General features: G+C 43.0%; 1 protein-coding gene across 2 annotated transcripts in view; it reads left to right on the forward strand.

Moving 5' to 3' along the window:
- The window catches only part of LGALS8 (galectin 8), a 102320-nt gene that overhangs the window by 9342 nt on the left and 79904 nt on the right, over positions 1–13074 (forward strand). For both annotated transcript variants that reach the window (XM_060127101.1, XM_060127099.1), the window contains exon 3: positions 435–493. In XM_060127101.1, the coding sequence (XP_059983084.1) occupies positions 480–493 (14 nt within the window). In that variant the 5' untranslated portion in view covers positions 435–479. The remainder of the gene's footprint in view (positions 1–434; positions 494–13074) is intronic.

The following is a 13074-nucleotide window of genomic DNA, read 5'->3' on the forward strand; positions in this document are numbered from 1 at the left end:
TATTCACCGCCTGGGGAGGGAGAACGCTGCACCCCATGCAGGGTCTCATGGGGGTTGCACTTGGGAACAGAGTGAACAACCAGGGGCTGTGGGTGACAAGCACTGTCCTGTCAAGACGGTGTGTGACCCCTGGTTCCCAGGGAAGGATATGATGACTTGTCTGAATAATTCAGTGGTCTGGCAGGGAACTGAAACCCACTGCTCAGGGATAAGCAGGGACTGTGCCTGGTCCCCTTGAAAAGGAGCGTTGTTTAGCTGGAGGTCTTATCCACAGGAGCAGAGCGGGGAGGGGAACTTGCAGCTGGGCCATTCAGGGTCCTCCTGGTTTTACCAGATGTAAACAGCACGTAATATTGAGTCTTAATTTTAGGCCTTACAACCACGGAGTATGTGCTTTCTTTATCAAGCTTGCATCTTTTTTTTTTAATCCCTAGCAGAGGTGTGTGATCCAATTAGTTTGAACTGCCCAACAAATTCTGATGTGCAACACCAGGTAAGAATAATTTCAGTTATATTTTTACCCTTAGGTACATGCTAATCTAACTAGAATTTATTTAGGAATTGTCTTCTAGAGCTTTAAAAATAAAGCAAGAACAGGATTTTTAGATAATAAGTTTGGAAATGATCTTTAAGCATCCCAGTAATGTAGCACATCTATACAACTTCTGTTACTTTGAGTAACTGAGGTAGCTTTAATCCATTTTTTGGAAATAAATACTTATCCAGATGCCAAAAACCATCAGTGTTACTGAGTTAGAGAGTTGCTTTCTTTCGTGTGTAGTTGCTATGCTGTGGATAGGAACTTTTTAAAGAAGCCTCAACAAAACTGGGTAGTTTAAAAACATTTTTGCAATGTTTTATAAAACTTTTACTTTGTTCAGATATCAGATGTCAAATTTTAACATATTATTTTAATTATCCTTTTCCAAAATACATCTATTGTTTTCTGATTATAAAAGACTGTTATTTTTAACTTCAGATACAACAAAAATGTACCAAAAGGTTGAGAATCGCTTGTCACATTCCATTGTTCACCTTTTGAGGTACATCCTTCCAGAAGCTTCCTGGGGTCACCGTGTGCTTCAGTTACTACTTGTACTTTCCAGCCTATCTCTGTTTACTCACTCAAAGCTCATTAGCAAAACTGCACAATACCTCACATCTGTTAAACTATAGTTAGAACACTAAATGTCTCAAAAAGGATGTCTTGCCTGAAGATAGACTGGTTGGGTCCTGCTCTCTTTATAATATTGATACCAAGTTAATTTTTAGCAAGACAAATTTGAAGCTTTGTTTAGTCTTCCTTTTAAAACATCAGTCAGTAATCATTAATAGTGATATTCTTGGATAATCAAATCACTTTTTTAGTAAAGCAGAGTTATACAATAGTTGATAAAACAAGCAATTTTAATCATAAACACGATTCTCTTGAAAATCGTCAGTGGTGCTACTTTTTTTTTTTTTTTTTTTTTTTTGTGGTACGCGGGCCTCTCACTGTTGTGGCCTCTCCCATTGCGGAGCACAGGCTCCGGACGCGCAGGCTCAGCGGCCATGGCTCACGGGCCCAGCCGCTCCGCAGTGTGTGGGATCTTCCTGGACCGGGGCCCGAACCCGTGTCCCCTGCATCGGCAGGCGGACTCTCAACCACTGCGCCACCAGGGAAGCCAGTGGTGCTACTTTTAACTTTGATTTGGGGGTCTTCAGTCGCCCACTGAGAATATTATTTTCTTATTAATCCTGATACTCAGCATTTTTCTTGGAATTACAATCTAATGATTGACTTTGATATTGACTGAATTTGAGCTATTTTAGTGAACCTAAAGTATAAATTTTTCCTTTCTTGAAATCCTTAATTTGTTTAATAAAGTTTCGCTCCCCACATTTTTTGCAACACAATACAGACTCCTTTGAAGATACAAAAATGTTACGTTGTTTGTTTAGTTTTAGTGATTTTCCAAAATCATTTAAGATTAGGTACAGAATATGCATTAGGACACTGTTCAGTATTTTTTCTGATTTCAGTGTTATAGTTCTGGCTTTATCAAGTAGACTATCTTTAAAGATGGGAAAAGATTTATCAGCTAAAGAAAGCGGGAAAAACCTATTTGAGATTTTTATTTAAGTTCTGTTTTAAAACAGGGTGTCTTACATTCTTATAAAAAGTAGCACTGTACCTACCTACTGCAGTTGGTTATTTCTCTGCATAATCTATAGGATTTGTTCTAACTGCTAGATATCCAGAAAGAGTCTTTGAAACCAACTTGGCAGTTAGAACAAAGAAAACTCACTAGGGGAGAAACGTTTAAAAAAAACAAAAACAAAAACATCCCCACGCTTCATTTTCTATAGCTCAGACATTAAAAGCAAGTTGAAAATACATTCTTTAGAATATTACCATTTGCCGTTTCATTGATTTTTATAATTTAAAAACTAAAATCCACTTCACTGAAGACTTAATTTTAGCCACCTTTTTTGAATGATGCCACGGAAAAACATTGTGGTGTCCTGGCATCAAAATGGAAATCTGACATGTCATAAAATTTCATAAAGGACCCTTTACTTTTAGTAATTTAAAATCAATACCCCATCTATTAGAGCTATCCTACTTCTACAGTTTGTTACAGCTGGTACTTGTCGAGCATATGTTCTGAAACCGGGTATTCTTGGACATGAAATATACCAGGGGGAGTGGGGGGAGGCAGACCCCAGGCAGAGCTTCCAGACCTGGAGAAGCAGTGAACGCAGCATTAGATTCTAAATGTGGATATGGTTCAGCTGTTTAAAAGTTTTTCATGGTTCTTTTTTTAAAAAATATTCATTTATGTATTTATTTGGTTGTGCTGGGTCTTAGTTGTGGCAGATGGGCTCCTTAGTTGTGGCAGATGGGCTCCTTAGTTGTGGCAGATGGGCTCCTTAGTTGTGGCATGCCAATTCCTAGTTGCAGCATGCATGCGGGATCCAGCTCCCTAACCAGGGATTGAACCGGGCCCCCTGCATTGGGAGCGAAGAGTCTCTTTCACCCTCACGGTTCTTTATGTTATAGAAAATGTTTCCCAGAACCTTTGTCAAACAATAAAATTTTAACTACTTTACAGGCACACATGTATGGCAAATTATGTAAAGCAAAATTTGTTCCAGTTTGTAGCCAAGGATCCATGCCAAGAGGAAACTGAGGTAGTAAGAAAAACAGTAAATATTAGGATGCTAAGTTGGAGTTAGAAGTTATGAAGAAAATGACATTTTCTTCTATTTATACTGGTTTTTTGGTTTTACCAAACTGTAATTTTTTTTTAATGTTTAAAAACCACATTAAGTTATTGGTATGATATGGTATTATTAGTGTGATACTAATTTATGGTGTTGGTAATAAGGGAAACTGGTGTAGGGTGTACAGGAATGCTCTATACTATCTTCTCAAATTTTCTGTAAATCTAAAACTATTTTGAAGTATATATATATTTTAAAAACCACACTAAATGGAATTTAGAATCTAGAAAAACAAAAAAATTCATCCAAAATCGCACCACTCTAATACTCTATTTTTGTCATTTTGATGTATTCACTTATACATTTTTTTCATAAGGATAATTATAGAAACTGTTTGCAGACAATTTTATATCTTGCTTTTGTTATATAATATTATCTCACAAACATTTCATCCAGTTTGCTACATGGCCTTACCATCCATCTGAATGGCTGCATGATGCTGTCACCTCTGATGTTTATTGATAACAGAAATAGATTCGAGCATGTGTGTCTGAGGGCAGGGTGAGAGCACTCCTGGTAGAAGGAATGCTGTAAGCAAAGGCTCTGAGAAGAGTCAGGGACAAATACTTTGCCTGGAGCTGAAGTATTAGGAGATTGTAGGCAGTGAGGCTGGAAGATCTGTTGGATCTGGGGTCCCACAGCCTTGAATGCCAGAGAGAGGCAGATGGAAGGTATTGGTGGTTTTAAGGGATGGTCCCATGACTGTATCTGGGACCCTGGGAGACTGGAGAGAAGATGAGACCAGGTCTTAGGCCTGTGATTGGGAGAGGGATGCTACTAACAATATCAATAGAGAATTCAGGAGGACGATGAGATTTGTGTGTTTTTAGGATTGAGAGTTGTTTGTTTGTGGGCTGTGGAAAAAGGAGATAATGGTCTATAGAGTTTGGGGTATGTGAGATGTGTGATAGGAAGGGCTGCATTGGGGGTTGGTTTAGGATTCCTGCATCAGGAGGTTACACTTGAAGCCCAAGGGGAGGATGGGACTGTCGATAAGAGAGAGAGTCCTTGTGCAAAAGCAGAGAGGAGAGCCCAGGATGGAGCCTTGAAGAAGTCTGGAGGCCAGAGGAAGAAAAGGAGCTCAGAGGCAGACAGAGGAGTGGTCAGAGAAGAACACTGTCAGTGGTCGAGGCATCTGTACTTTCCTTTGCAGCACTTTCCCAGTTTACAGTCACATGTTTGCTGATGGCTTCATTGTCTCTCCCCACGAGGGCAGGGACTGCTGTGTTTTTTGGCTTGTAAGTGTATCCTCCATCCCTAGCACATAGTAAAGTCTCATTAAATACATGTTGAGTAAAGAGAGAAAAAGGCCAGGATTGGGCATTGCTTCACGTGCCAAGGAAAAGGCCGTCAACGTCATCCTGTGGTCAAGGGCGAGGCCTGCAAAGACACCTTTGGATTTGTCCTTTCAGACGTTACTGGGACCTTTCAGGAAGGAGCTCGATCATAGGGACAAAAACATAATTGCAAAAGGCTGAAGGAGTGAGTGGGTGATAAGAAAGTTTATGTAGTTCTGTCAAATTCATTAAGGTAGCAAGGAAAAAATAATAAACTTTTATTTGAAGGTGTTGGAAGATACAGGAAAAGCTTCTTTTTTTAAGGTTGGGAAACAACAGATTTTAAAGGATAAGTTATCACCAGGAGTGGAGAGATTAAAAATTAAGAGGGAGAAGAAAGAGAAGTGGAATAATTAATGGGATTTGTTTTCACTGTGGAAGGTAGAGAGGATTAATTTTCTTAGCAACTGTTTATTGATAACATCCTTAGCAATATCTTGTGGAGAAGACACAGCACATTGATTTCCCTCAAGGAATTTGTAATCTGGAAGGTGAGATACATGTGCCCCTATGTTAGATAAATAAAGTTATCAAAGGTACAGAGAGATGAGTTAGCATTTTAAAAGTAAGAACCTCAACTCTTTTTCAGAGGCAAGACTAGAAGAAGGGGAAAGATGGAAACTTCTTTTTTAGATGTAAAGGCAAGAAGTTGAATTAGTTGATGTCAAATTTGAATTGTGCCTTGAATGATGACATTTGGATGGGGCAGGAAGGGAAGAAATCCATCGAAGTGGGATTGACTATACACACTACTATATTTAAAATAGCTAATCAACAAGGACCTGCTGTATAGTGCAGGGAACTCTGCTCAGTATTCTGTAATAACCTAAATGGGAAAAGAGTTTGAAAAAGAATAGGTACATTTATATGTATAACTGAATCACTTTGCTGTACACCTGAAACTAACACAACACTGTTAATCAACTATACTCCAATATAAAATAAAATTTTAAATAAATAAATAAAAAGAAATCCAACCAAGATATTAGGGGACTAAAGAGTTTGTTCTGTTCATACAGCAGGGAGGCCATAGGCCTTCGTGAACTAGGTGGTGGTATGACAGTGCTTGATAAATTGGAAATAGATTGCAAGTGGATAGATGATGACCCATCCATCCATCCATCCATCCATCCATCCATCCATCCATCCAGCATTTGAGTCCAAGAATGTCTCACCACTACTCTCCTAGGTGCTGGGGGGACAGTGATACACACTTAGAGCTTTCAGTGAAATTGGGCGTTTTTAAATCTCCAGCAAGGAAAGCTGAGTCGGAATGTTTAAGCTAAGAGACTCTCCCTTAGGTTCTCAGAGAGTCTCAGCACAAAAACAGAGGGAAAAGACAGAGAGAAGACATTTACTGAGGTCATTCAACAGGTAAGCAAGCTTCTTTGATCAGCGAAAGGCTTGTTTCTCCCACCCCAGCATACCTGTCCCCCAACAGTCAGCATTTTCTCTAACTGCCACCGAGGGAGCTGCTGCTCTAGAGGAATCTTGAGGGCCACGTTGGAAGTACGGGCTTCATCTTCCAGGCCCTGGGAAATGATGGGATAAAAAGAGAGTCTTAGAAAGGTTATCCTTGTAGTGGCTCGTCAAGGGGATGGGTAGGAAGAAAGACTGAGGCCGGGAGACCCCAAGTGCCTGTTATAGGAAGCTCATCCCAGGGGCCCCAGTGCAGCTGTGGAAGGAAGAATGAAGAGCGGGGATTGTAATTCCAAGGGGTTAGTGTTCACTCGCTGTGACTGCTGTAACGAAGCACCACGCAGAGGGTGCCGTAAGCAACAGAAATGCATTGTTTCACAGCGTGGAGCCTGTGAGTCTGAAATCAAGGTGTGGGCAGGGTTGGTTCCTCCCGGGGGCCATGAGGAAAAGATCTGTGCCATGTTACTCTCCTGGGTGTGTAGACGGCCGTCTGCTCCCTGTGTCTCTTCACATCATCCCTCTGCGTGTGCCTGTCTCTGTGCAAATTTCCCCTTTTTCTAAGGACACCAGTCATATTGGTTTAGCGCCCACCCTCGTGGCCTCATTTAACTTGATCCCCTTTGTGAAGAGCCTCTCTCCAAATACAGTCTCACTCTGAGGTACTGGGGGTTTGGACTCCAGTGTGCGTCTTTGGAGGGACACCATTCAACCCCTAAAAATGCTTGGAAAAAAAAAGAAAAAGAAGAACCAAGACATAACACACTTTGAGGGAGAGAAGTCAGGGATTCAGTGTCTGACAGGACTTGGAACGAAGAGAAGGGAGGGTTGGAGATCTGCTTCAGAGAGTTCCAGCTGGTGACCAGGTGCATAGCGGGGCCACTGTCGAAAAATAACAAAGTAGCTTATCTGGGCAGTGGGGAAAAAGTGAGTTCATCTTTTTTTTAAGCTCTTAAATGAAATGAACTCCATACAGTAATTAAATCTCTCATCCAAGTTCAAAGCCTTTCTCTTCACCTCCAACTCAGGCCTGATCTGAAATGTTGAGGCCCGAAAGAGGGGCAGGTGACCTTGGTTCTCCTCCTCTTCCCCAGCAGGTGGGAATTCAACACTGCAATTACCTGATACAGGCAAAGCATTCCCAGCAGAATGTTCACAGCTGCCCCCAACAGCTAGCCCCAGCTCCTTCTCTCCCAGGCCTACATCCTGCACCTCTTACCTTGGACAGGGTCCTTTCAAGATGGTGATGGCTCTGGTCCACTCGGCAGTGGCAAGCTCACCCCACTGTCCGACCGTCAGGAAAGCTCCAGCTGGCTGCTCTCTCCTCATACACACAGGGTAGTGTCTCCCAGTGGCAGAGGGTTTGGCACTGTGGGTATCTACACATCAACAAGCATCAGGCTAAGGAGTGACAGGCCGTCTCCCCTTCCGGCATGCACCCCCAACAAGTGGTGACCTTGAGGCCCCCTTCACTTGGCTTGGGGGGTGGAGCTGAGAGCTGCCCCTTCCTCCTTACGGGCAGAGGAAGGAAAGCAGCCCCCGCTCTCACTTCTTCCACTGAGTCCTTCAGAGAAATCTCTTCCTCTTCTATAAGCTGAGGGTGGGGCTCATACCACTATTCTTGGCCCTTCTCAGCTGGTCCTTTGGGGTTTACCTGGGACCTCTCCGTGGGGTGTATGCATACCATTGTCCTGAGCTTGGGGCCCCAATCAAAACTCTTAAGACAGTGGGAAAACATCCCATCCCCTATCCTGTTATATTCTATGTCATAGAGTTACTTGAGTTTCCCAGTTATGGGACTTTGAGATTGTTTCAGCTGTTTTACTGTCCTCAGTACTGCTATGGTGGATGTCCAAGTGTCCGTCCCCACCATATAAGGCTATATATTTCCTTAGACTGCATTTACATCTCCATTTCCAGGCTAGACCTAATAGGCCACGCTGACAGTTTGTTCTTCCACTAAGCAAGCTGTAAGGACTCAAAGTCAATTCCTAGTCATAAATACGACCAAATTTTAAAAAACATGTTGTCTTATCTGTCGAAAGCCTATCAACAGCTAATTGATGTCTTCGAAATTAAACAAGCCTTTTAACGTTCCACATTATATTACCCAGAGTAAATGGCGGGCGGGGGACATACATCCAGTTTTAAACCACAGAAACTCCAAGCATGCTGGTCCGTTGATAGTATTATACAAAGTATAATAGGATAGCCAAGACAGAAAAGTGGCTTTAACAACTGATGCTAAAGTAGCGGCCCAAGAGATTAATTTTGTATCTTATTTATTCACCAAAGAAACAGAAGTCTTTTATTTCCAAGGACACATATTTTGTATCTCAGGCGGGTCTCTCCCCTGTAGCCTTGGCCCTTCACATACCCTCTGGGCTCTCACCTTCCTCCCAGCTCTCCCGCACACCCTCTGTTCTGACAGAGGCCAGAGCCCTGTCTATATTATACCTTATCTCCTGAGCTTGGTGCCTCCTGGTACTAAATCAGCGGGGAGGCTTGGCATTGCTAATCCTGACCATTTAGAAAGTGGGTTTGGGCCCAGATGCTCAGATTGACAACTTGGCATCTTTAGAGCTGAAGGGGACCATAGAAATCATGTTGTTTCACAGAGGGGACCTGAGCCAGTGGTTGAGAGGCTGAGTTGGGACCTGGGGCCTTGTCCATCATCCCTCCACCCCCATCCACCCCCTCATGCCTAGCATTTCTGAATCGGTAGCACTTGGTGTTACCAGTGGCTGCTGGGCCTCTTGCCTGGCCTAAATCTAGGGAGACAGGCTTTTCCACAGTTCTCAGTGCTGTCAGTCTGGCAGACTAGCGCTAGGGTAAACACTCCTGGAACAAAATTGGTAAGTGGAGGGGTTGCTCCTGTCTTTAAAGTGGACTGAGAGGTGGGTGGCAGAATCCCATCCAGCAGCGTCATTGCCTTGGCAGAGACCATCTGCAAACCCGAAGCAGGTCCGTGTGTTTTAATGACAGGGAATGGACCCCACCAGCACTTGCCGTAGATGGTATCTTCTGAGTCAGCCCAGCAGGCCCCTACCTGCCCTTCTGGATATGCAGCAATCCTTTCAAGCTCCAACAAGATCTGTTTGATAGATTGGCGAGTCCTTTCGTTTGTTCTCTAAGGGAAAATCAGATTGTTCTGCTTTTAGGAAATACTTGGTCATTCCTTACTTTGCCCCTGATGTGAAGTTTAGAGATGGGGAACCAGATAAAACTAGAGAACTTTGCCCAGAACCTGCACTTGGTATTTTTAAGGGTTTCTTTTTTTTTACTGACATATTTTCTTCTAGTTATTAATCAGATTTTCCTCCTTTGTATGTTTATTAATTTTTTATTGCATGGCACACATTGTGAATTTTACATTATTGATCTGGATTTTATTAAGTTCCTTTGTTTTATTTTATTTATTTTTTGGCCGTGCCATGCAGCTTGCAGGGTCTTAGCTCCCCGACCAGGGATCGAACCCGGGCCCCCTGCAATGGAAGTGCATTAGGACAGCCAGGGAATTTCCTTACACTTGGTATTTTTAACTCTGGTGAGAGGGACTCCCTTTAGCCTTGCAATCACCATCTCCCAGTCCAAACAGGCTGCACTTTCTTTAAACAGGCTGTCAGAAGGTTGGTTCTTGAGACAGAGCTGTCTGGGCATTTAGAGGAGGGAGAAGGAATTTCAAGGGGTTGGTTTTGCTAGAATGGGAATCACCTGTTCGATTCTATGAATTTCAGTCTCTAATCTCTCTTGCCTTGTGCTCCTTAGTCTCCCTGCTCCCTTTGTGCTTCATTTATCTACCTTCCCATCAGCCTACAGAGTTGACTATCTCTCCTCTAACACGGTGATGGAAGGTGCTACCTTAGAATCAATGAATAGATGCACTGACCATTAGAAAGTGAAAATTACGTGAATAATACCAGGTGAGCTTGACTAGGGTCTTTAAGAGCTGTGGATCTTTTCTTCCTGCCTTTTAATACCTTAGACAAGTTTGCCTAAAACAGATAATGATCTGATTCTATCTCCCATTTGGTATTTAACTACCTCAAGTTGTGTCACCTTACTTTTTCTAGCCTACATTTATTTATTCTGGGCTGTATCTTCCAGTGACCTGCCTGCCTTCTCACTGTGCTCTGCCATACATGGAACCATCACATCTTATCCCTGGGGACAGTCCCTCCCACATCGGAGACCTAACCGGGTCTGTTTTCTTTCTTCCTCCTCCTCACTCCCTCTGCCCATAAGTTTCGCTGCTAACAGCCTCCACTCATCAGGCATTTTGGTGATGCTCTTGCTGATTCTGGGTGGACACTGTCTTGCCCAGCCCTAGGTTGGGTGGACTAGGACCTCCTCCTTTCTCTGTTTTTGATTCCTGGAGAAAATGATGAAACGCAAACTGCTCTTCCCACTACAAATTCATGCCACCCAACCACAGTCATCATTTCAGGACCTTGAGTCCTTTTTTTCTATAATGAACTTCCCAGAAATGAAATTTTATTTATTTTTTCTTTTTAACATCTTTATTGGAGTATAATTGCTTTACCGTGTTGTGTTAGTTGCTGCTGTATAATAAAGTGAATCAGCTATATGTATACGTATATCTCCATATCCCCTCCCTCTTGCATCTCCCTCCCACCCTCCCTATCCCACCCGTCTAGGTGGTCGCAAAGCACTAAGCTGATTTCCCTGTGCTATGCGACTACTTCCCACTAGCTATCTCTTTTACGTTTGGTAGTGTATATATGTCAGTACTACTGTCTCACTTTGTTCCAGCTTACCCATCCCCCTCCCCGTGTCCTCAAGTCCATTCTCTACGCCTGTGTCTTTAGTCCTGTCCTGACCCTAGGTTCTTCAGAATCTTTTTTTAATTCTTTTTTTAGATTCCACATATGTGTGTTAGCATATGGTATTTGTTTTTCTCTTTGACTTACTTCACTCTGTATGACAGACTCTAGGTCCATCCACCTCACTACAAATAACTCAGTTTATTTCTTTTTATGGCTGAGTAATATTCCATTGTATATGTGCCACATCTTCTTTATCCATTCATCTGTCGATGGACACTTAGGTTGCTTCCGTGTTCTGGCAATTGTAAATAGTGCTGCAGTGAACATTGTGGTACATGAGTTTTTGTTTTGTTTTGTTTTGTTTTTTTGCGGTATGCGGGCCTCTCACTGTTGTGGCCTCTCCCACTGCCGAGCACAGGCTCCGGACGCGCAGGCTCAGCGGCCATGGCTCACAGGCCCAGCCGCTCCGCGGCATGTGGGATCTTCCCAGACCGGGGCATGAACCCGTGTCCCGTGCATCGGCAGGCGGACTCTCAACCACTGTGCCACTAGGGAAGCCCCATGAGTCTTTTTGAATTATGGTTTTCTCAGGGTATATGCCCAGTAGTGGGATTGCTGGGTCCTATGGTAGTTCTATTTTTAGTTTTTTAAGGAACTTCCATACTGTTTTCCATAGTGGCTGCATCAATTTACATTCCCACCAACAGTGCAAGAGGGTTCCCTTTTCTCCACACTCTCACCAGCATTTACTGTTTCTAGATTTTTTGATGATGGCCATTCTGACCAGTGTGAGGTGATACCTCACTGTAGCTCTAATTTGCATTTCTCTAATGATTAGTGATGTTGAGCATTCTTTCATGTGTTTGTTGGCAATCTGTATAGCTTCTTTGGAGAACTGTCTATTCAAGTCTTCTGCCCATTTTCAGATTGGGTTGTTTGTTTGGTTTTTTTTCAGTTAATTAATTTAGTTTTGTCTGTGTTGGGTCTTCGTTGCTGCACAGGGCTTTCTCTAGTTGCGGCGAGCAGGGGTTACTCTTCGTTGTGGTGCATGGGCTTCTCAATGTTGTGGCTTCTCTTGTTGTGGAGCAGGGCTCTGGGGTGTGCGGACTTCAGTAGTTGTGGCGCATGGCTTAGTTGCTCTGCGGCATGTGGGATCTTCCCGGACCAGGGCCTGAACCCGTGTGTCCTGCATTGGCAGGTGGATTCTTTTTTTTTTTTTTTTTTTGTCGTACGCGGGCCTCCCACCGCTGCGGCCACTCCCGCTGCGGAGCACAGGCTCCGGACGTGCAGGCTCAGCGGCCATGGCTCACGGGCCCAGCTGCTCCGCGGCACGTGGGATCCTCCCAGACTGGGGCACGAACCCCCACTACCCTGCATCGGCAGGCAGACTCTCAACCACCGCACCACCTGGGAAGCCCGGCAGGTGGATTCTTAACCACTGTGCCACCAGAGAAGTCCTGTTTGATTTTTTGACATTGAGCTGCATGAGCCGCTTGTATATTTTGGAGATTAATCCTTTGTCAGTTGCTTCGTTTGCAAATATTTTCTCCCATTCTGAGGGTTGTCTTTTCATCTTGTTTATGGTTTCCTTTGCTGTGCAAAAGTTTTTAAGTTTCATTAGGTCCCATTTGTTTATTTTTGTTTTTATTTCCATTTCTCTAGGAGGTGGGTCAAAAAGGATCTTGCTGTGATTTATGTCATAGGGTGTTCTGCCTATGTTTTCCTCTAAGAGTTTGATAGTGTCTGGCCTTACATTTAGGTCTTTAATCCATTTTGAGTTTATTTTTGTGTATGGTGTTAGGGAGTGTTCTAATTTCATTCTTTTAGATGTATCTGTCCAGTTTTCCCAGCACCACTTATTGAAGAGGCTGTCTTTTCTCCATTGTATATTCTTGCCTCCTTTATCAAAGATAAGGTGACCATATGTGCATGGGTTTATCTCTGGGCTTTCTATCCTGTTCCACTGATCTATATTTCTGTTTTTGTGCCAGTACCATACTGTCTTGATGACTGTAGTTTTGTAGTATAGTCTGAAGTCAGGGAGCCTGATTCCTCCAGCCCCATTTTTCTTTCTCAAGATTGCTTTGGCTATTTGGGGTCTTTGGTGTTTCCATACAAATTGTGAAGTTTTTTGTCCTAGTTCTGTGAAAAATGCCATTGGTAGTTTGATAGGGATTGTTTTGAATCTGTAGATTGCTTTCCTGAAATGAAATTTTAAAAGAAAAATCATAGTACTCTAATTTGATAGCGTCTATTCATGTCTGTGT

The sequence above is a fragment of the Lagenorhynchus albirostris genome, chromosome 16 (assembly GCF_949774975.1).
Source record: "Lagenorhynchus albirostris chromosome 16, mLagAlb1.1, whole genome shotgun sequence".
Taxonomy (NCBI): domain Eukaryota; kingdom Metazoa; phylum Chordata; class Mammalia; order Artiodactyla; family Delphinidae; genus Lagenorhynchus; species Lagenorhynchus albirostris.